At 39.8% G+C, this 27,245-nt stretch overlaps 1 protein-coding gene across 1 annotated transcript in view; it reads left to right on the top strand.

The window, feature by feature from the left end:
• rad17 (RAD17 checkpoint clamp loader component) overlaps window positions 1-21,614 on the top strand; it is a 66,518-nt gene extending 44,904 nt beyond the window's left edge. Inside the window, exons 12-17 of the mRNA XM_078564310.1 lie at window positions 12,382-12,467; window positions 12,760-12,906; window positions 14,726-14,872; window positions 15,624-15,744; window positions 16,901-16,958; window positions 20,555-21,614. Of these exons, the coding sequence (XP_078420436.1) occupies window positions 12,382-12,467; window positions 12,760-12,906; window positions 14,726-14,872; window positions 15,624-15,744; window positions 16,901-16,958; window positions 20,555-20,804 (809 nt within the window). The 3' untranslated portion in view covers window positions 20,805-21,614. The remainder of the gene's footprint in view (window positions 1-12,381; window positions 12,468-12,759; window positions 12,907-14,725; window positions 14,873-15,623; window positions 15,745-16,900; window positions 16,959-20,554) is intronic.
• The last annotated feature ends 5,631 nt before the right edge of the window (window positions 21,615-27,245 follow it).

Genomic DNA, 27,245 nt, shown 5'->3' with positions numbered 1-27,245 from the left:
GAAGGGATCGAAATGGGCTAAAAGGTGGAGATGAAACAATAGATCGAAATAAATTTAAAAATAGGGAAAAGAAAAATATATTTGTAAAAAAAATTATAAATTATTGGAAAAGGGGGCATTGGAAAGGGGGTGGGGATGGAGGAGAGAGTTCATGATGTGAAATTGTTGAACTCAATGTTAAGTCCGGAAGGCTGTAAAGTGCCTAATTGGAAGATGAGGTGCTGTTCCTCCAGTTTGCGTTGAGCTTCTCTGGAACGTTGCAGCAGGCCAAGGACGGACATGTGGGCATGAGAGCAGGGTGGCATGTTGAAATGGCAAGCAAGAGGGAGGTCTGGGTCATGCTTGTGGACAGACCGAAGGTGTTCTGCAAAGCGGACACCCAGTCTGCGTTTCATCTCTCCAATGTAGAATAAACTGCATTGGGAGCAGCGAATGCAGTAGACCAAATTGAGGGAAGTGCAAGTGAAATGCTGCTTCACTTGAAAGGAGTATTGGGTCCTTGGACGGTGAGGAGGGGGCAAGTAAAGGGGCAGGTGTTGCACCTTCTGCGGTTGCATGGGAAGGTGCTGTGGGAGGGGGTTGAGGTGTAGGGGGTGATGGAGGAGTGGACCAGGGTGTCCCGGAGGGAACGATCAGCTTTTTTTATTTACTAGTTTAGATTAGAATAGAATCTGGATCGAAATAACTGTGATTTTGATAATTCAGACTAAGGACCCACACTTGAAACCTGATCCTATCTTTTCTTTTCTTGGTGAGCGAATAAGTCTGCAATATTCCTAGCATTTTCTGTTTATTTCAGAATCTAACATATTTTCCTGGTATGTTGGGATGAGAACCTATTGGATATTTATTCATACAGTCGTGTTTTCCATGTTTTACCATTAGGTGGTAGTACTTGATGAAAAATGAGATTATTTTCACAACTTCTTCAATAGCAGCTTGCATTGATATAGCAGAAAAACATCCAGAGTTGCTTCACAGAGTTGTAATTAGAAATGGATACTGAACCAAAAAAGCAAAAATTAGGTGGGATCCCAAAAGCTTGATCAAATAATTGTTTTTGAAGGAGGCTGATGAGAGGCAGAGGGGTTGAGGGATGGGAATCCTGATCATGAGGCCCAGATGCAAAAAAGGCACAGACATTGATGGTAGGAGGTGAGAGTGAGGATGCACAAGGGGCCAGAGTTGGAGGAGCAGAAAGTTCTGGAAAGGTTGTAGCCTACTGGAGATTCAAATTGGGAGAGGCAAGACCAAGAAGGAATTTAAATGCAAGGCTGAGAATTTTAAATTGGAGGCTTTGGGAACCAGGAGCCAATTATAGGTTAGAAAACACAGTGATGGGTGTAACTTGGTGCTGAATAGGATGAGGTGGGGGGAGGGGCGATGGCATAGTGCTATTGTTGCTGGGCTACTAATCTAGAGACCCAGGGTAATGCTCTGGGGACCCAGGTTCAAATCCTGCCATGGCAGATAGTGGAATTTGAATTCAAAAATCTGGAATTAAAAGTCTAATGATGAGCATGGAACCATTGTCAATTGTTGTAAAAACCCTAAGATAAAAGCAAAATACTGCGGATGCTGAAAATCTGAAACAAAAACAGAAAATGCTGGAAAAACTCAACAGGTCCAACAGCATCTGTGGAGAGAAAAAAACAGTTAATGTTTTGAGTCCTGATGACTCTTCAAAGCTCAAAATGTTAACTTTTTTTTTCTCCCCACAGATGCTGTTAGACCTGCTGAGTTTTTCCAGCATTTTGTGTTTTCGTTGTAAAAACCCATCTGGTTCACTAATGTCCTTCAGGGAAGGAAATCTGCTGTCCTTACCTGGTCTGGCCTACATGAGACTCCAGAGCCACAGCCATGTGGTTGACTCTTAAATGCCCCCTGAAATGGCCTGGCAAGCCACTCAATTGTATCAAACCACTACAAAGCCTCAAAGGAATTACCACTCAGCATTGACCTAGGCACCGGAAATGACAACAGCAAACTCAGCCCTATCGACCCTGCAAAGACCTCCAAACAAGGGCAAGGAAACCTGGTGATTACCATATACTGCCCTCTTTCAGCTGATGAATCAGTGCTCCTCCATGTTAAACACTACTTGGAGGAAGCACTGAGGGTGGCAAGGGTGCAGAATGTACACTGGGTGGTGGGCCCTGAATATATTCTGGCAATAGTACTGAAGACTTATGCTCCATAACTTGCTGCGCCCCTAGTCAAGCTGTTCCACTACAGCTACAACACCAGCTATGTGGAAAATTGCCCAGGTATGTCCTGCACACAAAAGGCAGGACCAATCCGACCTGGCCAATTACCACCCCATCAGTCTACTCTCCATCAATAAAGTAATGGAAGGGGTCATCAACAGTGCTATCAAGCGGCACTTGCTTAGCAATAACCTGCTCACTGATGCCCAGTTTGGGTTCTGCCAGGGCCACTCGGCTCCTGACCTTATTACAGTCTTGGTTTAAACATGGACAAAAGAGCTGAACTCCTGAGGTGAGGTGAGAGTGACTGCCCTTGACATCAAGGCAGCTTTTGACCGAGTGTGGCATCAAGGAGCCCCAGCAAAACTGGAGTTAATGGGAATTGGGGGGCAAGGGAAACTCTCTGCTGGTTGGAGTCAGACCTAACACAGAAAAAGATGGCTGTGGTTGTTGGAGGTCAGTCATAAAAGTTACAGGACATCACTGCAGGAGTTCCTCAGGGTAGCATCCTCAGCTCAGCTGCTTCATCAATGACCTTCCTTCCATTAGTAGGGTCAGAAGTGGGGATGTTCGCTGATGATTGTGCAATGTTCAGCATCATTCGCGACTCTTTAGATACTGAAGCAGTCCATGTCCAAATTCAGCAAGACCTGGACAATATCCAAGCTTGGACTGACATGTGGCAAGTAACATTTGCACCACACAAGTGCCAGGCAATGACCACCTCCAACAAACGATCACTCCTTGATGTTCAATGGCATGACCATCACTGAATCCTCCACTATCAACATCCTGGGGGTTACCATTGACCAGAAACTGAACTGGACTAGCCATGTAAATACTGTGGCTACAAGAGCAGGTCAGAGGGTAGGAATCCTGAGACGAGTAACTCACCACCTGACTCCCCAAAGCCTGCCCACCCTCTACAAGGCACAAGTCAGGAGTGATGGAAAACTCCCTACATGCCTGGATGAGTGCAGCTCCCGCAACCAAGAAGATTGACACCATCCAGGACAAAGCAGCCACATGGCAGCACATCCGCAAACATTCACTCCCTCCATCACTGCACAGTAGCAGCAATGTGTACCATCTACAAGATACACTGCAGGAATTCACCAAGGCTCCTTAGACAGTACCTTCCAAACCCATGACCACCACCACCTAGAAGGACAAGGGCAGCAAGTAGATGGGAACACCACCACCTGGAAATTCCCTTCCAAGTTGCTCACCAACCTGACCTGGAAATATATCACTGTTTCTTCACTGTCGCTGGGTCAAAATCCTGGAACTCCCTTCCTAACAGCACTGTGGGTGTACCTACACCACATGGACTGCAGTGGTTCAAGAAGGCAGCTCACCTCCACCTTCTCAAACGCAACTGGAGATGGGTAATAAATGCTGGCCCAGCCAGTGAAGCATACATCCCAGTGAAGCCCACATCCCGTGAATGAATGAAAAAAAAATTATAGGCAGTAATGTCTTGGGTGAGCTGAAGTTAACAGAGCATGAATTATAAGTGGCTGACCAAGAGAACACTAATAGTTGAGCATAGTAGTGACAAAGGTATGTATGAGTTTCATTCGTAGTCTGAAGCAAGGATAGAGGTGAGTGATTTGGAGACTGTGGCCAGAATCTTGCTGTCAGTGTGTGGGGGCAGGCCTGACACACCGACATGCAAAATGACGCGCAATGATGCCGGGCATGCGTCCCGATGTCATCGCATGTCATTTAGATCTTTCGTTCGGCAGCCGCACGCTGAAGGCGGCTGCGTGCCAGCCGAACTATCAAAGGCCTATTAAAGCCATTAGGAAGGTAACTTAGATAGTTAACAGCGCTGCCCGTCTATCTTTGAGGTTGGTGGGCAAGTGAAGAGCCCAAGCGGCCTTTGCATTTTTCAGGAAACCTCATCCACAGACAGGATGAGGTTTCCTGAAGGTTTAATAAAATCAATAAATAAAGTTTGCTAAATTGTCAAATATGTCCCAACTCATGTGACAGTGTCACATGAGGGGACGCATAAATAATTTTTCCCTTTCTTTATGAAAAAATTTTGGTATGTACTTAATCACCCTGAGGCACTCTCTGCCTTGGAGATTGCTGCACCCTTTCGCATGCATGCGCGAAAGAGCACCGGCCCCAACTCTCCCTCTTCCCCTCACCCGCACAAGTAGTGCTCAGTGCTACTGGCCATGCATCACATTGGGCGGGCCACGTAAAATGATGGCACGCAGCTGATCGCAGGCGCTGATCAGCTTTGCACCTGCTCCCGCTCAGCCTGCCCAACATAGGTAAGTTTCTAGCCTGTCTCTTTTCTGGAGAAGATACTGGGTTGGAAACTCAGCTTGGGGAGAATAGGTCGGCAATATTATGAACAATCCAGGTAAGGCTGAGATGGTGAACAGGGATGGGGGATTAAATTGAGGCAAAGATTTTGAGTTTGTGTTGGGGGTCAAAGACCAATGCTTTCAGTTTTTCCAATGTTTAACTGGATAGAGAACAAACTATAATGACACTTGCATTCTCTGAGAGAACATTACAGGGAAATTGTTTTCTGCAGAAATACGCAGTAAAAATTTTTCTCACTTTGAATCATTAGGAACTATTTTGGTTAATATGTGTAAATAATCAAATTGTTATTATAAAATGGGTGATTGTTTAATAAAATAATTTTCTGTGCTCTTTATATAGTGTACTGCATTTTGGTTTATGGTGTTATTTATTTTGGCCTATAATTTATGGTGCATTTCACTAAGGACACAGCAAAGTAAAACCTTACATTTTTACAGCATCTTTATTAATGTGGTAAAGCATCCCAAGATGTTTCAAGGGAGCGTTACCAAACAAACTTTGACAACTAGCCACAGTGATATTAGGACTCATGACCATTTCTCTCTGTGCGTCCCTCTGTTGTTAGGAACTAGGGATAGTTTAAGTAAGTTATCTTTGTATTTGTGGGTGTTACGAATCAGCTGTAGCTTTAAGTTTAAGTTTGACTTGTGTTTCTGTATTGGTCTGTTCAGAAAGGAGGAACTTGAGTTTTAGTTTCACTTAAAAGATACCTGGTACATAATGAGGTTTTACAACTCTTGAAGGGAGTTAAAATAAATACAAGGTTGAAAAACTGTGCTGTTGCCTAACAACAGGAGGCCGAGAGAGATGCAAAGAAATTAAAAGCAGTTTGAGTTCAGTTGAAACTAGGTGCCAGGAGAAGCTGGACACAGGAGAGGGAACTGCAGGAGCAGATTCCAAAAAACAAAGAAAGCCGCCAAAACCAGGGAGTGGAACAGGAAAGAACATAAGAAATAGGAATAGGAGTAGACCATTCAGCCTCTCGAGCCTGCCTTGCCATTCAATAAGATCATGGCTGATCATCTTGTGTTTCAATTTCCACATTCCCATCTAACCCTGATAATCATTGATTCCCTTGCCTAACAAGAATCTATGTAAAAGCAAAATACTGCCGATGCTGGAAATCTAGAACAAAAACAAAAATGCCTGGAAAAACTCAGCAGGTCTGACAGCATCTGCGGAGAGGGATACAGTTGACGTTTCGAGTACGTATGACCCTTCATCAGAACAGGTCCACAGGCCACTGAAAGTGGCAACGCAGGTGGATAAAGTAGTCAGGAAGACATATGGCATGCTTGCCTTCATTGGTGGGGGTATTGAGTATAAAAGCTGGGAAGTCATGCTGCAGCTGTATAGAACCTTGGTTAGGCCACACTTGGAATATTGCGTGCAATTCTGGTCGCCACATTACCAGAAGGATATGGAGGCGTTGGAGAGGGTGCAGAGGAGGTTTACCAGGATGCTGCCTGGTCTGGAGGTTATTAGCTATGAGGAGAGGTTGGAGAAACTCGGATTGTTCTCACTGGAGCGACGGAGATTGCGGGGCGACTTGATAGAAGTTTACAAAATTATGAGTGGCATGGACAGAGTAGATAGTCAGAAGCTTTTTCCCAAGGTGGAAGAGTCAATTACTAGGGGACATAGATTTAAGGTGAGAGGAGAAAATTATAGAGGAGATGTGCGGGGCAAGTTTTTTTACGCAGAGGGTAGTGAGTGTCTGGAATTCACTGCCAGAGGAGGTGGTGGAAGCAGGTACTATAGTGGTGTTTAAGAGGCAGCTTGACAAATACATGAATAGGATGGGAATAGAGGGACACGGACCCCGGAAGTGCAAAATGTTTAATGTTTTAGTTGACGGGCAATATGATCAGCGCAGGCTTGGAGGGCCGAGGGGCCTGTTCCTGTGCTGTACTTTTCTTTGTTCTTAAGAAATATAGAAATGAGATGAAATATGAAAGAATCTATGTACCTCTGCTTTAAAAATTTTCAATGACCCTGCCTCCACTGCCTTCTGAGGCATAGAATTCCAAAGTTGCACAACTCTCAGAGAAAAAATTTCTCCTCATCTCTGTCCTAAAAGGGCGACCCCAAATTTTAAAACAGTGCCCCCTTAGTTCTGGACTCACCCACAAGAGGAAACATCCTTTCAATGTCCACCTTTCCAAGGCCATTCAGGATCTTGTATACTTCAATCAAATCACTGCTCACTCTTCTAAATTCCAGTGCAAACAAGTCTAGTCTGTCCAACCTTTCCTCATAAGACAACCCACTCATTCCAGGTATCAATCTGGTAAACCTCCTCTGAACCACCTCCAATGCACTTAAATCCTTCCTTAAATAAGGAGACCAAAACTGCACACAGTATTTGAGGTGTGGTCTCACCAATACTCTATATAACTGAAGCGTAACATCCTTTTATGTTCAATTCCTCTTGTAATAAAGGATAGCATTCCATTAGCCATCTTAATTACTTGCTGTACCTGCAAAGTAACTTTTTGTGACTCATGTACTAAAACACCTAGATCATTCTGCACCTCAGAATTATGCAGCCGTTCTCCACTTAAGTAATACTCTGCTTTTTTGTTCTTCCTGCTAAAGTAAACAACTTCACATTTTCCCACATTAAACGCCATTTGCCAGGTTTTTGCCCACTCACTCAACCTATCTATATCCATCTGCAACATCTTCATGTCCTCTTCACAACATACTTTCCTACCTATCTTTGTGTCATCTGCAAATTTAGCTGCCATGTTTTCACTCCCCTCATCTAAGTCATTGATGTAAATCATAAAAAGTTGAGGCCCCAGTACAGATCCCTGTGGGACTCCACGTGTCACACTCTGCCAATCAGAAAATGACCCACTTATGCATACTCTCTGCTTTCTGCCAACCAGTTAATCTTCTATACATGCTAATATGCCACCCACTACACCATGTGCTTTTATTTTCCATAATAATCTTTGATGTGGCAGCTTATCAAATGCCTTCTGGAAATCCAAGTACAGTATGTCTACAGGCTCCTCTTTATCCACTGCGCATGTTACTCCTTCAAAAAACTCCAATAAATTGGTCATATGTGATTTTTCCTTTCACAAACCTTGCTAACTCTTCCCAATTGCCTTGAGCTGTTCTAAGTGCCCGGCTATAGCTCCTTAATGATTTGATTCTAATAACTTCGCTTTGACAGACATCAAGCTAACTGGCCTATAGTTTCCTGTTTTCTGCCTCCCTCCCTTTTTGAATACAGGGGTTATATTTGCTACTTTCCAATCTGATAGAACCTTTCCAGAATCTAGTGAATTCTGGAACATTAACACCAGCACATCGACTATCTCATTAGCCACCTCTTTTAAGACCCTAGGATGTAGTCCATCGGGACACAGAGACTTGCCAGCCTGCAGCTCCATCGATTTGCTCGGTTCCCCTAGTGATATCAATTTCACCAAGTCCCTTTCTCCCATTCACCTCCTGATTTGCAGCTATTACTGGAATGTTTTTTGTATCCTCTATGGTGAACACAGAAGCAAAATATTTGTACATTTCTTCTGCCATTTCCTTATTATCTACTATTAACTCCCCACTGTCACTCTCTGGAGGACCAACGTTCACTTTACTTACTCTTTTCCTTTTTAAGTACCTGTAGAAACTCTTGCTATCTGTTTTTACATTTCTAGCTAGCTTCCTCTCATACTCTAATTTCCTTCTCCTGATTAATCTTTTAGTCATTCTCTGCTATTCTTTATATTCTGCCCAATCATCTGTCCTCCACTTATCTTTGTGGAATTGTATGCTTTTTCCTTAAGTTTGATGCTTTCCTTAACATCTCCAGTTAACCACTGGTTAACTGGTTGGTCCTCCCCTTAGAAATTTTCTTTATAGTAGGAATGTACGTATTCTGAATACTCTGAATTATCCCCTTAAATGTCTGCCACTGCTTCTCTATTGATCTATCCTTTAGCCTAGTCTCCCAGTTCACTTCAGCTAGCTCAGCTTTCATCCCCACATAGTTGCCCTTATTTAAGTCTTAGACCCACTCTTCTCCCTTTCAAACTGGATGTAACATTCAACCATATTGTGATTGCTGCTACCTCGGGGTGCCTTTACTCTGAGGTCATTAATTAATACTGTCACTTTACACCATACCAAATATAATATAACTTGCTCTCTGGTTGGTTCCAGAACATGCTGTTCTAAGAAGCTATCTCGAAAGCATTCTATGAACTCCTCATCCAGGCTACTACTGCCAATCTGATTTTTGCAGATTGTGTAAATTAAAATCACCCAGGATTATTGCCGTCCCTTTATCACAAGCGCACAATATTTTCTCTTAAATACTTTGTCCTATACTCTGGCTACTGTTGGGGGCCTATAGACTGCTCCCACTAATGACTTTTCTCCCCTGACTATTCCTCATCTCCACCCAAACCAATTCTACATCCTGATCTCCTGAACCGAGGTCATCTCTAACTATTGCACCAACTCCTCCTTTGAATATTGGTGCAACCCCTCCACCTTTACCTAGCTTCCTATTCTTTTTGAATGTCATGTACTCTTCAATATTAAGGACCCAATCATTGTCGTCCTGCAGCCACGTCTCTGTGATTGCCAGCAGATCATGTTTATTTATTTCAATGTGGGCCATCAATTCATTTATGAATGCCAAGTACATTCCAATAAAGAGCCTTCAGTTTTGTTTTTTTGTTACTTTTGTAATATCTAGTCTTGATTGTTGTATTCTTAGATTTTTTCTCTCTGTCCATTCCTGCCATTCTCTGACCCTCATTTCTCATATTACTATTTTGCTCTTCTGTCTTGACTCTACACCTTGAATTGCTACTTCTACCCAAGCTTGATCCCTCACCCCTCTTGTTTAGTTTAAAGCCCCCTCTACTTAGCTAGTTCTGCGATTTGCAAGGACATTCGTCCCAGCATGGTTCAGGTGTAAACCGTCACAACGGTTTCCCCACTTCCCCACTTTCCCCAGTGCTGATGCCAGTGCCCCACAAACCAGAACCCACTTCTCCAACACCAGTCTTTCAGCCATGCATTCATTTCTCTAATCTTATTTGCCCTGTGCCAATTTGAATGTGGCTCAGGTAATAATCCTGAGGCTCTGAACCTTTTGAGGCTCTGCTTCTTAATTTGGTATCTAGCTCTTCACACTGACTTTGCAGAACCGCTTTCCTAGTTCTACCTATGTCATTGGTACCAACATGGACCACGACAACTGGATCCTCCCTCTCCCACCGCAAGTTCCTCTCAAAGTCCTGAACCCTGGAAGTGGGCAGGCAACATAAGCCATCTGGACTCTCGCTCTTTGCTGCAGAAAACAGTGTCAATCCCCCTCACTATACTATCCCCTACTATCACTACATTCCTTTTTGCTCCCCGGCTTGAACGGCTTCCTGTACCACAGTGACATGGCCAGCCAGCTCATCCACCTTGCAGACTTTGCTTTCATCCACACAGGTTGTGAGCATCTCAAATCTGTTTGACAATTGCAAAGCCTGAGGCTCCTCCCCTGCTGTCTGCTCAGTTCCATTACCTGCCTCACTGACAGTCACATCCCTCCTGTCCCTCTCTGCTGAGCAAAACAGATGACCCTATTCTAAGTGTGACTGCCTTCTGCAACAAAGTACCCAGGTATTTCTCCCCCTCCCTTATGTTGTGCAGTGTCTGCATTTCAGCTTCCAAATCAATAATCCTGATCCGGAATTCCTCAAGCTGCTTACACTTCCTGCAGACGTGTTTGTCATGGATCGCCTTGGCGTCCAAAAGCTCCCACATCCTACAGCTGCAACTTAACACCTGTCCCACCATTCTAACTTACGTTATTTAGTTAATTTACTTTAATTGCTTTCTTCCTATGTATGCTACAATTTACTGTGTTTATTGAATGCTAGTATCACTGACAACTAAAGGTTATATGTTTCTTAACTACAAGGTATGTGTTTTAAATGTTTGTTTAAATTTATTCTTATTGCTTTTTTATCTTTATTGTTTGATTTTGATTTTAATTTTAAAGTTTTCAAATTTTGGTTTATTATTTTAACGTTTTAGTTCTCTTTATTTATAGGTCTACTTTAACTCACCTATCCTAAGCTGGGTTTGCACACACTATCCCTTCAACTGAGCACTTACTGGCCAATCAACTTACTAGCTTCCTGTGACATCACAGTTTTTTTTCTTTTTCCCAGACTGCAGCCTCACACCAGCTGAAATAGTGAAACAGTGTGCTCCTTGGCTCCGCTCCTCACTCCAATCCCCGGTCTATATTTATAGGCGCTCCTCAGCTCCCAACTGTCTCCCACAGGTCCACTCCGCTCTGACTCCCAGCAAGGTACCCAAACTGAAGTCCCCACTGCTGTCTGTGCCCTTTTCAAACTCAAGTCTCTCCTTCTCACCTCATCCTTTGACTTAACTGTCCGCTTGGGACAAGTTTGAAAAGGACAAGAATCTGGAAAAGGTCGTGTTAAGTGAAGTTAAAAGCAAGAAGCAGAGATGAAGGCTCCAAGCTTAAAGGAGGAAGCTGCAGGACACAGACTTAAAGCAATACAGGCTTCCAAGAAGCCAGAAGATTCAAGGAGACAGCCAAAGGTCTATAACTCTTTACTATGGGCGTATGAAGCAGTGATGTTCTGTTGGCACGGCTGAGTTTTTGAGAGGAGTTCGAGGAGAGTTTAAAACCCTGGAGGTGGACCCTTGTGGAAGGCGTCTGAGAGAAACCGTCGTTTGGGAGAAAATTCCAAGGCGCGTTCTTAAGAGTGAAGATTGGAAACCCTTGTGTGAAAGATGAAGTTTGGTGACACTGGTTGACTCATGCTGTGACAAGTGTCTAGGGGAAGTTGATGAGGGATCCATAGCATCTGTTTGGGGTGGCATCTGTCACTTGGCTTCACAGTGCGGTGTGTCTGACCACAGGTCGCTTATTGGTTTACATTGACTGTGTACTTACTGTGAACATGAGTATGAGAGAGCATTTGTGACTTATGTTATCCTTAAGAATCTGTATATCTCTTTTGAGGTATAGGTGAAGGAGTATTGAAGTATAGTTAATCTTTTCTTGTTTAATAAATTTTTTATTCTTTTGTTGAAGTTCATCAGCTGACTCCTGTGACTCTGTTCAGTAGCCTCTCTTCACATTTCTAAACAAAAAAATAAAAGTTAGGATCTTTCAAGCTAGGTTCCACCCTGGGATCCAGCATGTCCAGCAGTAACATCAACTGGGATCATAACACTGTCTCTGTGTCTCTCTTCATTCATGCTGCTCTCTAAACTTACCTCTTTGACCAAGCTTTTTGAAAGCTAGAGAGATTTAAGAAGGAGATTCTAGAGCTTAGGGCAAAGACAGTTGAAGGCATGACCAACATTGACAGAATGATGAAAACTGGGCATATGTAGGAAGCCAGAATTGGAGGAGTACCAAGGCTTGAGGGTTGTAGGGCAGCAAAGAGTTACAGGGAAACGGAGGGCAAGGTCATGGAAGGATTTAAAAATGTGTTAAGAATTTTAAAATTGGGGCATTGCTGGACCAGGAGACAATGTAGGTGAGTGAGCACAGGGGTTTTGATTAAACTATTTGCCCCTTATCTATACCCTAACTCACATCAAATTTAATGAAAATCAGATTACATTAAAATAAATGAGGATGATTAACTTAATGTGTGCAGAGATTTTAAATACATATATACATTAAGTTTCTGTAGACTATTGCAATTTATTCAAATATTTGTATTCAGAAATATGGCTTTTGAAATTGGTATCCTAGCGCAGTGTGTGAATAAAAACTGACCAATCATAAATTATGGGCAATTTTATTTTTAAGGAGAGCTACCTAATGACTTGGATTTGAATCCATTACCAATCCATTTATCTGAGCATGAGAGGGATCCACTTCTGGTCAATCCTGAGGTAAGATTAATCCTGGGTGGAAACATTGTGGGGGTTGGGACCAAATATTCACGTGCTCAACATTATTTCTGTATTTGTCACTTTAAATCTTCGCCATTGCCACCACTTCCATATCAGTTTTGTGGTAGGCATTTAGTACAAGGTGCTGTCTAAAGAGGCTTCTGACTGTTCACCAATTCACAGAAAATCTTGCTGTAAGGATATGGACTTGAACAAGAATAAATTGGTAAAAATAATAGGTTAACATTTCATCAGGGTTCTTAAGCATGTGTTTATCTGATTTGCATTTCAGGAGGTGATTGAGAATTCACATATGTCTGAGGAATTGTTCAATCTTTATCTTCACCAAAATTATCTTGATTTCTTCAGTGACATAGAGGATATTGTACGGGCTAGTGAATATCTAAGTGATGCAGACTTCTTAACAGTAGATTGGAATGTAAGTAACAAGTGGATACATGAGCAATACCATGGTAATTTGCTTGACTAGTAAATAATTATGATACATGAAATGTAAGGGAGGGAGTTGCTCTATTGTGTTTGTGCATTCCGATCCAGTGTACTTTACTTCATTTGTTGCCCTTAATAACAAGAGAAATAAGTTTCAAACTTCAAAAGGGACTTGGGAAGGTTCTATGTGACCTCTGTTTGTTACCTTTTAATGTCAGTTACTGAGACAGGCTTGATGAATTGTTTATTGGTTTCAAACTTTTTGGGGAAACAATTAAACCATATCTCAGGTACTTTGTATTTTTTTTTAAAAACTTTTTTTGAAAAAATAACTTTGCTTTCAAATCCCAATATTTAAGGTATTTTTCCAAATCATAGCTCTAAAAAAAATTAACAAAAATCCAAAAACATGACAAGGGATGACTTAGTTTACCATCTAATGACACACTAAATTAGTAATTTCATCATTTGCACGATGCCATTGTGATAGAATTTGAGTGGCTCTTCTCCCTCCCCAAGCAAAAAATGGTTTATCAAATTCTTTTCACAAAGACCTGTGAAACCGTATCCCAACAAGGACTTACACTTCCAAGATAGGGGCTGGGACATATAAACCTTTAAAAAAAAAAATTTAGGAATTTTTATGAGCCATACCTAAACAAGTATCTTAATAGTGTTCTTTCCAGATTCCCTTAGGGAATTACAGTTCAGACTAGGTCACTTATTCATTTGGCATTTGAATTTCTGTTTCATGTTTGTGAACACTAGTTGTCATATAACTTGTCTTAATTTATCTGCAGACAGGTTGTGTTTGCCTCAGTGACATTGCTTTTGAGACCATACTTCTGAAGGAATCTGAAAGCAGATTAAGTGATTTGTTCACATTTTTATTCAAATTCTTTGTGGGTGGCAAGAGAATTTTAAAGTGGGGGTGCAGGAACAAAGATCTCGGGGTGTTTGTGCACACATTTTTGAATATAGCAGGATGGGTTCTCAAAGCAATTAATAAGGCATATTGAATCCTGGGCTTTAATAATAGAGGCATAGAGTACAAAAGAAAGAAAATTAAGGATAAATCTATAGAAAACACTAGTTCCACTCTAGCTGGTGTATTATGTCCAATTCTTGGTGCCACACCTTTGGAAGGATGTGAAGTCTTTGGAGAAGTTACAGAAGATCCAGCACAGACACGATGGGCCGAGTAGCTTCTGTCTGTGCCGTAAACTTTCTATGATTCTAAGAAATTTACTAGAATGGTTCCAGGAATGAGAGATTAGGGTTATGAGGATCGACTGAAGAAGTTGGGATTGTTCTCCTTCGAATGGAGAAGGCTAAGAGGAGATTTGATAAAGGAAGAAGGGTTTAGTTTGAGTAAATAAAGAGAAGCTGCTCCCAGCGGCTGAAGGGTCAATAACTAGAGGGCACAGATTGAAGGTGATTCGCAAAAGGACCAGAGGCGACGTGAGGAAAAGCTTTTGTATACAACAGGTGGTTAGAATCTGGAATGCACTGACAGAGGATCATGACTGCACATTCAGTAGTAGCCTTCAAAAGGGAATTGGATAAATACTTGAAGGAAAGAAAATTGCAGGATTATAAGGAAAGAGTGGGGTGAACTGGATCGCTTTTCAAAAGCGCTGACGTACTCAATGGGTCACATGGCCTCCTTCTGTGCTGTATTATTTTGATTCTACAAAATTATAATTTACGCACAAATGAAGTGCTGAGAGTATTGGTCATGTTAATGGTCCTATCTTATACAAAGTTTTAATGACCTTTTTTCTGTACATTCTATACGACTTTCTTAGCATCGTTCAACTATGCAGAAATATAGTGCATCTGTAGCTACACGAGGATTAATTCATGCTAACAAAGCTCGAGCTCGGGCTAATTGTAAAGGAGGAGCTGGTTTCAAACCTTTACACAAACCACAGTGGCTGTCGATAAGTAAAAAGGTATGAGTGGGATTCATTTGGTTGACTAAATCAAATAAAATTCTGATTAGTGATTTTATCCAGATACTGATAAGTTGGGTTAATTCTTTCAGGGATGAGAATAGTGCAGTCCAGCATAGACTTCTTTCTAGGAGAATGACTGACTGTTTCACTGCCAAAATAGGCTTACTGTATTCTGCTCTCAAAAGCCAGAAGCACCTTGTACCTCAATCAAACATACATGCATGAGTCACAATGTCTGCATTACAGTCAACTCCTGCCATTTGCGATACCCTCTATCGCGAATTTGTTTGTGAATGTGTTTGTATGCCTGATCGCAGTTCGCAGCCTCAAAACTCCGTTCATCCATGATTTCGAATGTTAAACTTTTCACCTTTCCCAGATAGTGTGCACTGCGCATGTGCCCTCCCTGTACATGTGCATGTTCACCATTCGCGATTTCACCCTTTGAGATTTCGTGGAAAGGGAACCCCCATGAATGGCAGGACTTTACTGTACTTATTAGTTTCTGTTCTGAAAGAATTGCAGTGTTTGTCTGACCCTTGTATCTAGTGATTTCCCCCCCCCGACATCTTTTTGTCTTCTAATTTCAAATAGGACATTGTTTATTTTTATCATCTGAGTCTCTCAATTAATGTACCTGTTAAAACAACTCCCTTTAATGAATTCCTCGGTTATGCTACTTCGTGTTTATATTATTAAAAAATTATATTTGAAACTTAAAAGTGCCTGTCTTTTTCTATTCTTTCAGTATAAAGAAAACTGTCTTGCAGCCAAAGGATTTTTTTCACATTTCTGTATGGCCCCATTTTGCCTTCAGACTCAGCTATTGCCATATCTTGCTCTGCTGACAAACCCCATGAGAAGCCAAGGTAAAAAGTAGGATATTAACAGAATCATTGATATTTGTTTTCAGTAACACATTTGAAAGCAGGTCAGAACCAACAAGGCATGTCAGTGCTGTACGTTTGTATTCAGGGAAAATTGTATAATTGCTATTTTTAATTGCCACTTGTAACTTGCACAGCAAAATTTACAAATGCAGGAGGATACATGTGCTTATTGATTTGTGTTGCTCATTGTTGGCTTGAATAGGTTATACTTTGAAGAAATGTTCAAGTTGAAACTTGTGTGCAGTTCAAAGCATTCTAAGCAAACTTAGGCAGGAGAAGACAATATCCTGCAACTAATTAATTGGGCAGTACATTTCCCAACTTATTGGCTTAAAGCTGCACATTCTACTGGCTTCCATCTCTCATCTCTAAATCAATTTGGAATCAATACAGTAACAGTACAGTGAACAGTCACGATATTCTATTGATTAAATAGAAAATAAATTGTGGTCAGTGGTTCAAGTGGTAACTACAGAATGAATACTGAAACTGTCTGATACAGGCTGCAGAATCCTGTATGTGGGTGGGAAGGTTCACCTTTCAACTTTAATGAACTTTTACCCCTTTGTAGCTGACATGAATGTGTTAATCGTTTAATTTTTCTCTTCTGTTTTGCTTTTATGTCTGACCTGCCAACATAAAAGGTGTTTTATTGCATTTCCCCTAATTAAACCACAGCTGACTATCCTTCGTAAGTTTGGAAACTTAAACCTGGTTTTAAGAGCCCATGTGGAATGGGGCCTCTGAACTTCACAGCAATCTTGAAGACTGCTCTTGATTTTTTCCGCCCCTAGCTTCTTATCAGGCTGGCGTCACAGCAGCCCAAAATTCATGTCCACTTTGTCACCGAGCTGCTTGGGGTTAAGCAGCAGACCTACTCAGATCACTGGCTAATTTAAATGAGCACCATCTGTCCATCACAGGGTGGACCCAGGGTGTTGCTATCTAATTTTTACACAGTGCCTTCAAGAAAATACAGCAGAAAGCTGGAGAAATTTAAAAAAAGAATTCTCATGATAAATCACAGTGAGATAGAGCAAGCTCACTCCTTGCATAATAGTGAGTAACTGCGGTTTTCTGAAGTTACAATTTCACCTGTGCTACATTTACATGTTGTTTTCTTATTTATGTACAGCCCAAATTAATTTTATCCAAGATGTGGGAAGGTTTCCTTTCAAGAGATATTCTACTAGGTATGTTCAAATTTCTCTCCTAATATAACAGTTAAGGTCTTGTCAAGTATAAGTTGTTGTTGTCCATTGTTCCATATATTCTATCTTGAAAGAATATTTAAGGTTTGCAGCTAATTAAGTGCAATTTAATTTGCAAATAAATTAACAATGAGTCAAGTTGCAGTGAACATTGTTTTAGTTGCTTGGGGGGGAAAAATATGTAGTTTGAAATTATTCAACTTTGTTTTAATTTCTATTAGTAGGAAGTTGATTCAGAATTCTGGAGGTTTTTTTGGGCCTGTTTGGAATTCTGACTTATTTCTCCTTTGCACTTTCTGGTTTAAAATGTATTTCAGTTTAAGTTCTATTAGCAGTGCAGAAAGATACTTGTAAAAGGGGAGTGTTTTACAGCTCTTATCACAAAATGTTTACACATTATTATATGTATACTTCGGAACTGGAAATGTTGTCAAGGATATTGTTTGTTCAGTGTTCTGTTGTGCAGAGTTATATAGCAACAATTATAGCCAAGAATTAAAATCTATTGCAAACAACAGTTTTCAAAGCTGCAAATGAGAATTGCATGGGGTATATATTTTAAAATTAAATTCCATGGACAGTGATTTTTCCTGTACAATTTTAGAAGTTCTCGATGTGTGTAACAGGTAGGCACCTGAATAATGAAGACCTCTCTCCCTGCTGTCTACCACTGGAAGACTGCAGCTGGTATGGGAGGTTACCCCACATGCCAACAACAGCAAAAAAATGAAGTCAATAATGGAACCTCTAGCGTTACTGGGAGGCCTGTAATCTGCTAGAGTACTGATCTGCACCCCTGACCTGTAACGGACCATGCATTAATTTCAAGAATGCAGAGCAATTAAACCTAATCCAAGTGGACACTTCAGTTAGGGAATGTTGTGTTGTCTGAGGTGCTGTCTGTCAAATAAGATATTCGAATAAAAATAAAATCAAAACACTGCGGATGCTGGAAATCTGAAACAAAAACAGAAAATGCTGGAAAAACTCAGGTCTAGCAGCATCTGTGGAGAGAGAAACAGTTTAACGTTTCAAGTCCATATGACCCTTCTTCAGAACTGAAGAGAAGTGGAAATGTGATGACATTTATACTTATACTTTATATTCAAACCAAGGCTTTGTCTACCTGTTCGGGTAAATGGAAATTATCCCATTGCACAATTTCAGAAACAGCAGATCAATTGTTCTGATAGCTCGGTCAAAAAGTATTAATGATCAAAAATTTAATGTGCACAAATTGGCTGAGACTGCAAAGTAATTCATTGGCTTTGAAGCACTTTGACCTTGAAGACTTGCAAGGCACATTATTCATGCAAGTTGGTTCATTTATTGTTTCTAGCCAATTTATTATTTCTTGCCAATTTATTATCTGACACACTTGAAGTGATGCAGTTGAATTTCTCAATCTCACTTTTCTGAAGTATATTAAAAAAAAACTCAGTTTCAACAGAAAAGCTCCCAAGCAACAGAAACTGCCAGAGTCTGCATTGCTGCATCCTCTTTAATTTTAGCAGTCACCATTTTTAAAAAGGCAAGCAGACCAGGAGTAGTTGTTTATTGTTGTTAGTCTGTACAGCCATTGAAATTTGATTTTGGGGTCTATTTAATCCAGTTAGATATTGTGGAGTTAAGTAAAACTGCTTCCTTTTGCAGCAGGATAAGACATTCTGTAATAGCCCTGTCCTTCTAAAACAGCTTATCCCCTGATTTGTCATAAGTAGCACTGTAGGCAATCTGCTCATAATATATTAAAAATAAACACATTTTGCCCATCATGCCCCAGATTTCAGATCTTTTTACCTTTTTTAACAAAAAGCCAGTAATTTAATGCTAGGTCCATCTACCCTGGAACTGATGTTTACAGCTTCCTCACCAAGCAACACTTAAACTCCACTTGACCTAAAGGTTTAGTACAGGATGCAAAAGAAGCTTGTTTTTTATAAAGGAAGCCAATAATTCTGTACACTTCTGGCCTTGGACTCCTTATCAAACTATTGAACTCTGATACAGCAAACAAATAGTCATTTGCTAGTACAGAACTTAAGTATTGCTGAAAAAATAAACCTTTTTTTGTCAAAGATTTTTGTCTAGCACTCATCAGGACAATTTGCAATAAAATACCAAAGTCAGGGAAGCAACATTTATACAGTATGAGAAGAGAGTGCTGATTGGTTTGCAAGTGTACCCTGGTAGAGGTGTTGCTATGGAGAATGCACCAGTTAACTGACAGTTAACTGCCAAACATTGTTTGAAATTTAAACCAGCCAGCTTGACTCTGGTCAAGTCATTCCCCTGGGGAATGAAACAGAATTAAGCTGCCTGGCTTACATTTCAAACAATGCTCGGTAGTTAACTGTCAGTCACCATCAACTGGCATATTCTCCAAGATAAGGCCTCTACCAATCAGCACTCTCTTCTCATGCAGCATAAATACATTGTTTCCCTGACATTGGTATTTTCTTGTGAATTGTCCTGACGAGTGCAAGACGAAAAGCTTTGATGAAATTGTATTTTTTTTCAGCAAACAGAATGAAATTCTTGACTGGAACATGGAAAATTATTTTTTTAAGAAATGTCATTTAATGCTAAAATAAAAGCAAGATACTGCAGATGCTGGAAATCTGAAATAAAAACTGCAAATGCTGGAAAATCACAGGAGATCTGGCAGCATCTGTGAAGAGTGAAACCGAGTTAACATTGAGTCCAATATGAGGCCTCTTCGGAACTGAAAAGACATAGAAATGTTTCTGCACTTTTCTACCTTTCTCCAGCTCAGAAGTGTCATAATGGACTTGTTTCACTCTCCACAAATGCTGCCAGATCTGCTGAGTTTATCCAGCACTTTGTTTTTATCAGTCATTTAATGTTGCCTGTTTCTAACCTGAAGCCTCACCAAACAACAATTGAACTCTGACCTGAATCTCTGTTGTTTACCAGTAATTCGACTTGGCCTTAAAAATACGCAATTCTGCCTTCGCAGCAAAATAATGTGCTGTGCATCTTGTGCTATAATACTCCTACCCTTATGAACACTGTTTCAAGCAGCTTACTGTGAAGAACATCACAAATTTGCTGTCAAGTTTTAAAGAAGAGGTTTGAAGTTCAAGGAGATTATTAAATCGGACCCAATCTGAATGTGAGATTGAGATTTGTACTATGGAGCTGGACTGCTTCAGCCCAGAATAATGGTTGAGTGTAAACATGTGAAACAAAGTGACGTGCAAGAAGTGCAATACTGGGGTCTTCAATTTTATTCTGATGCTTGACAGTAATGGAATCAATGCTAATAATGGTTGCACTGGATCAAATGTTCCAGTTAAGTGTTACAAGTTAATTGGTCTGTGTTGTGGCTAGTAAAATTTTGTCTTGATTTGCAATTTTTACTTGCTCCCTGTACTTCTGAACTTTGTAATGAAAAGAGGCAAGTCACTAGAAAGTGTTAATTAGGTTTTACTTTTGCATTAGCAATAATTCATTGTGTAGGATGTCACAACATTTATGATATGTGCACAATTTATACAGTTACAACATTCATGAATGGCTGTCACTTAAAATTTTTGATTTTGGGGATTTTTCAGGTTAACGTTGGAAACTTTAACAGATAAGGATCCAGGTGTTCTGGAGTTAGATAATGAAGCAGAATGTTCCCAGTCTCAGCTGTTAACACGTGACCAGGCAACAGCAACATCAGAGACCCAGACATTGTGTTCAACCAGCACTGCAAGCTTGTCTGGTGGAGACCTACCAAGTAGCCAACCACAACCGACCATAACCCAATCTTCTCTAGAAGAGGAGGAATTAGTAATCGAGGAATATGATAGTGACTAAAGTGGAAATTCTATTCTGGTCTAAGTTAAGAGTCTATAAATATTTATTTTTTTAGATTACTACAAATCTGGTTAAGTAGTGGATACAAAACATTTTTCATTAATGAGTGTTGCTGGAACCACAGTATCTAGGAACAGTTTTTGAAATTCTGTATGTGTGAAATTAATGTTTGCCTGAGCACAGCCAGAGCTGTGGAACCATTGGACATCGTTCTATACCTCCATTATTTAGCACACTAAGATCTACTGAGACGTTGCAGATTCTCAAAACCTATTGGAATCATTTACTTCAGTTATTATACCAAAGGAATCTATTTGTTAAGTAAACTGTGTACAGAAATTGATTTTGACCATATAGTTTTGCTAAACGTTCACAGGTATGCGAAATATTTTTTCTTAATTTCATCTTCATTGATGTAATACATAATTTTGGCCTTAATTTTACTGAGCCTGTTTACCAACAGTGCTCTGTATTAAAGGTTTATAGACTGTTTTTCAAAAAATTCAAACCTAGAAGTGAAGATGAAGTTACTGAAACAAAATATAAATTATATTTATACTTGACAATGTTTTTGGTAAACAAAAGGCCATAAACCCATTGTACAGCAATCTGAGCCTAAAAACACTGAATTATTTATGCTGTAATATGATGTACACTTTACCATTTTATTAGTTGTAGAATTCACAATATTAGAGGTTCATGGTACATTGGGTTGCTCCATTTTTATAACTACGTTATAATTGAACACAATATTTGGTTTACTTTTATTTTCTGTTGTTTGTAATAAACAATTCTAATTGCCTCACATAACGTTGATCACTTTTATTAGCTAAATCCAACCTTTGTTCATGTTTTAAAGAGTGAAATTGTTAGCAAATACTATTTTCATCCACCTTTTCTACACATTTTCATGGTCACAATATTTGGTAACACTTTGATCATTTTATTGTGAGCCTTCACGTACTTGCTATACCATGTGAGGGATACTGTACCATATTAAAAAGAATTAAAAAGTTAACTAACTTGGTCAGTCCATCTGCAACGAATGTAATGGAATGAGTCTTTTCAATGATTACGCAAATGATGGGCCATGTTGTTCGAAGCAAGTTACTTACTATGGTGAATAGCTAAAATTATCCATTGCTTTCCAGAGAACCATTTGGATTGTGAGAAAGGGATTGTAAAAGTTAATCTTTGTATTTCACTGTTTTCCCCCAACCTTCCCAAACTCTCCCCTTTCCCCAACACAGATATTTAAAATTGCATATCCGTCCAAAATTTGAAATCCACGTATCTACTCTTTAAAAATAAAACAAATTGTATTTTGTTCCCAATCTCGGAGAACAGAAAGAGGCAATTTGGCTCATCGTACTTGTGTTGACAGTTTGGAAGACGTAGAACTAATTAGTCCCACTTCCCTGCTCTGTCCCTATACCCCTGAAATTTACTTTACTTCAATTATTTATCCAATACCCCATTGCAAGTTACTGTTGAATCTGCTTCTACTATCCTTTCATGCAGTGCATTCCAGATCATCACATCACTGATTGGGAACAAAAATCTTCATCTCACCAGTTTGTTTTGACAAGTACCTTAAACCTGTGAAGTCAGGTTATCTCACACCTGCCAGTGGATACAGTTTATTTTTATTTATCAAGATGCCTCATAATTTTGAACCTCTATTGTTCTCCTTAGAAGGTTAAGAGGAAATTCAATCTGTTGTTCTAGTCTCTGAAGACCCTTAACCCTGGTACTATTCTAGTAAATCTCCTCTGCACAGTTGACATCCTTCCTAAAATGTGCCCAGAATTGGACATGGCACTCTAGCTTAGGCCTAACCAGTGATTTTTAAAGGTGTAGCATAATCTCTTTGCTTTTATACTCATGTCTGCATTTATAAAGCCCAGGATCTCATGTTCTTTTGAACAGCCTTAGCACCTTTGTCCTGCCACCTTAAGTCCATGTGCAATCCCCCAGGTCATTTTATTCCTGCATCCCCTTGAAAATTGTACCGCCTAGTTTATATTTCCTCTCCTCCATTCTTCCCACCAAAATGTATCATTTCAACACTTTTCTGCATTAAATTTTTGATTATTTAATGTGACCTTAGCAACGGAAGTGTTCACTTAAAATGCTTACAAAAAGCTATGTTTTTTTAAAGTGTTTCAGAAACTGGGCGGTTTAAAATAATTTCAGGACTGAGTATCTTTTCTAGACTTTTTTAGTCTCCATTAACCTCTAATAAGTTCCAATTATTTTAAGCATTCAGTAATTCTGAAGATTTTTGTATTGATAAACTATTTACCGATAATTTCCTGTGTATACGGAATGGTAGACAGGAAAGGACCTATTTATCCTGTCAGCCTGTGCCACACAGTCATGCTGCCTGCACACCCCATCAGAAATTGGTATTTTGTGCATGTCCAATTAAAACCCTGATTACAAAATATAACACTTTCCATTTGAGATTGTTTGTTCTTAAATTATATTTAAATTTGAAGAATCTAGAAATTCTAGAAAACCAAGAAGAAATGTATTGCTTAGACGCCTCTAGCAGCTTCTTGAAAATACTTTTATGTGCCTCAGTACACAGTCAAGAACTACTGCCATATGGAGATGTGCAGCTCTATTCAGTGCCTCTCCCTGCACCTTTTGACACTGGTGCCGAGATTTAATTGTAATACTTGGTTGTGTAGGTTAATTTGAACAGAAGTGAGAGAACTAGCAAGAATATTTGTTTGCGTTTGGTATGGCATCAATATAAATACTACCTGTCTAAAGATCCTTTAACTTTTGTTAAATTAGAGCTAAGAATGTGGAAAATAGGAGCAGGAGTCAGCCATTTGGCCCTTTGAGCTTGTTTCACCATTTATTGTTGATCTTTTACCTCAATTCCATCTTCCCGTAATATCCTCATATATTCCTGATTCCTTTACTGTATTTTAGAGTAAGTTTCTTTGCTTGTCGCATTATCACTGCCTTTAGCCTTGCAAGCTTTTGTGATTTAATCTCTGCTGCCCTCTGCCCTGTCACATTTCTTCCCTGTTGTTTTTCTTCTCCTTCTTTCCCACCTCTCTCACCGCCCCCACCCCAATTCCTTCATGTGCTGAAAGCCTATTACATTCTAACTTTTCTCAGTTCTGATGAAAGGTCACAAACCTGAAACATTAACTCTGCTTTTCAATCCACAGATGCTGCCAGACTTGCTGAGTGGTTCCAGTATTTTGTTATTTACTCCCAGCATCAATCCTGTCAAACCCTTTAAGAATTTAACGTTTCAATGAGATCATATCTTGCTCTTCTAAAGTGTAGGGAATATAGGTCCTGTCTACTTAATGTCTCTTCAGAAAACAATCCCCTCATCCCAGGATTCAGTCCAGTGAGCAACAAATTTTACACTCTCTAAGCAAGTATATTCTTTCTTGGGCAAGGAGACCAAAAATGCACACAGTATTCAAGCTGCAGTCTTATTAAAGGCCCTATATAATTATAGTAAGACTTCTTTACTCTTATACACAAATCCTTTATAATAAAGACTAACATACCGTTTCCCTTCCTAACTGTTTGCTGTACCTGCATGTTAACTTTGTGATTCATGTACAATTCGTGACACCAAGGACCCTCTAAATATCAACATTTCCCAGTCTTTCACGTTTTTAAAAAAAAATTCAGATTTTCTATTTTTCCTTGAACAATCAAGTTTTTGCAAACATATGGCTTAAGCATCACCCCAGGCAAAGCTGGACCTGGAAAAGTTCAGGCAACCAAACACAAAATTGGATCAACTTCATTACAATAGATAAATGCATCAGAAACTCCATTAAATAGTCAACATCATATCCTGGAGCAGACTGTGACACCAATCACATACTGGTGGTTGCCATGATGAACGTCAAGCTGAAAATTTCTCAAAGTAAAAGGGAAGCCAAAGCCACTGGATGCTGCATGACTGAAAGACCCCCATAATTAAAGAAGCATTCTGAGTAGAGGTAAAGACCTGCTTTGCAGCACTGCAGGTGGATGAAGCAATGGGTGTAGAAGAGGAGTTTAACATGTTCAAGGAGATCTTGACTGACAGAGCGAAAGTTAAAGTTCCAACAAAAGCAAGACGTTTCGAGCAAAAATGGTGATAGAAGAAATCATGAAGTTGATGGAAGAAAGGAGAAAAGTGAAACAGTCCGAATTGGAATACAACAGGCTGACTGAAAAACAAGTGCATAGGATTTTTTTTAAAATGGCTGTATGACAAATGCATTTCAACTGAGACAATGAAACACTTACATCCTAAGGAAATTCACCAACGTGATCATGATATTTTGGGAAAAAGAACAGTTTGTAGCTCCTGTGGATGTTTGAAAGCGAAAACTGTCCATTTATAATAGAAAAGGACAAAATCGGGGAAAGATGGAGTGAATACATTGAACATTTGTATAACAATAACAGAGGACTTCAGCCACCAATCAAAAATGAAGGCATAGGCCCAGAACTTTTGCGAGAAGAATTACACTTGAGCTGAAGAAGACTAAGGATGGGAAAGCCTGGGACTGGATGGGGAAAAAAAAGATTATTGAAGCAACAGGAGAACTAGGAATTGAAAAACTGTATTATCGCCAACAAGAACTCCAACATTGGCATTATCTTTGAAGATATAACTCCGCCTGTTCAACTTTGGCAAAGCAATTTTTTTTTAAATCAGCTTAATGAGCCATAATTATTACATTCTTAATGAGTGCCATAAAGATCATCATCCTCAGAATCCTAATAGCCAGACTTCAAGAGAGAACTAAATCAGAGGTTTCAGGCACTCAATGTGGCTTTGTAGAAGATAATGGAACACAAAATGCAATCTATCTTTTAAAATCTTGGCAGAAAGAGCCATTGAAATGCAAAACAACCTCCTACCTATGTTTTATTGATTATACTAAAGAATGTGATAAAGTCCAACATAATCATTTCATGAAAATGTTAAGACATCAACATTGATGGGAAAGATCTTTAACTCATGAGAAATACTTACTGAAATCAGATAGTGACGATCAGATATGAGGACGAATTTGATGATTGTAAAGCAATCAAAAGAGAGGGTGGACAAGGCTGCATTCTCTCACTGGACTGTTACTCCCTATACAGTGAATACAATCTCAGAGGAATTGAAGAGATGGATTGTATAAAGGCAGGAGGGAGAGTCATCAACAACATCTACTATGCCCATGACACCATATAGCAACAAATGAAGACCTGCAAAAATTAATCGATAGGATTAGGAAAGTGGAAGGTACAGGGTTACACTCAACTGCAAGAAAATGTATACTATGGTAATGACAAAGAAAAAGGTGTGATGTCATGATTGATCTGCTTTAGGAATATAACTTTTAGTTTGGGGATGTTTTTAAAAAATGGAAGCACCTGGTTTGGAAGGTTTCTAAACAGACTTAAAAGACTAGATTTTCACAGAGTCATGAAAACTCAGGAATCTTTAAAAATGGCAGGTAGGACCTGGATCTGAAAACCCAGCCCCAATTTCCGACAGATCCTGTTTTTGTCAGGGGAATGGGAATGAGGGTGGGTCATGACTCACACATGAGGGAAACCCAAACACATCAGGGCCATTGAGCCCAGCACTGAGTTCAAACAGAACCCATTTTCGCAGGAGCAAGGGCCTTATCCCGCAGTGATTGAGCTTCAAATTTTTAGAGTAAACATAAATGCTCATGAAGGGTGGATAAGGTCTATAGAGCTGTCAAGTTATTTAAATAGCCTGCCCTTTAAAAATGGAAAAAAACTGCCTGCCAGTGTCTTGAGTTGAAAAAAAAATCTGCTAGCATTTTCAACAGTGGTTTGTTGACATAAAACTAAGTGCAATCATTATAGCATTATTACTGTATGACTGCTTCCCAGACCTATCATTATCACAGTTGTGGGCTGGACGTTCACAGTTTGATTGACAGCTCAAATGAAGTTATTAAAGGATTAGCTGTCTTTGATGTATGGTTGTAAATACAAATGCTTGTTTTTATAAATGATTAGATTCTTGGGGTGATTTAATTGTATTGAGTGGGCTGTCATGAATGACGGTGTTCTTTTTTAGATAGTGAAGGCTGTAATAGATCGAATCATAGAAAGTTTACAGCACAGAAACAGGCCGCTTGGCCCATCGTTTTTGCGCTGGCCAAAAAATGAGCTACCCAGCCTAATCCCAGTTTCCAGCATTTGGTCCATAGTCCTGTAGGTTACTGCACTTGAGGTGCATATCCAAACATCTTTTAAATGAGTTGAGGGTTCCTGCCTCTATTACCTTTTCAAGCAGAGTGTTTCAGACCCCCACAATCCTCTAGGTGGGAAATTTCCTCATCTCCCTGCTAATTTTTCTACCAATCACTTTAAATCTATGGCCCATGGTCACGGACCTCTCTGCTAAAGTAAATAGGCCGTTCCCATCCA

This window comes from Cetorhinus maximus, chromosome 2, assembly GCF_964194155.1.
Source record: "Cetorhinus maximus chromosome 2, sCetMax3.hap1.1, whole genome shotgun sequence".
Lineage (NCBI taxonomy): Eukaryota > Metazoa > Chordata > Chondrichthyes > Lamniformes > Cetorhinidae > Cetorhinus > Cetorhinus maximus.
This window is presented reverse-complemented; position numbering and strand designations above follow the sequence as displayed.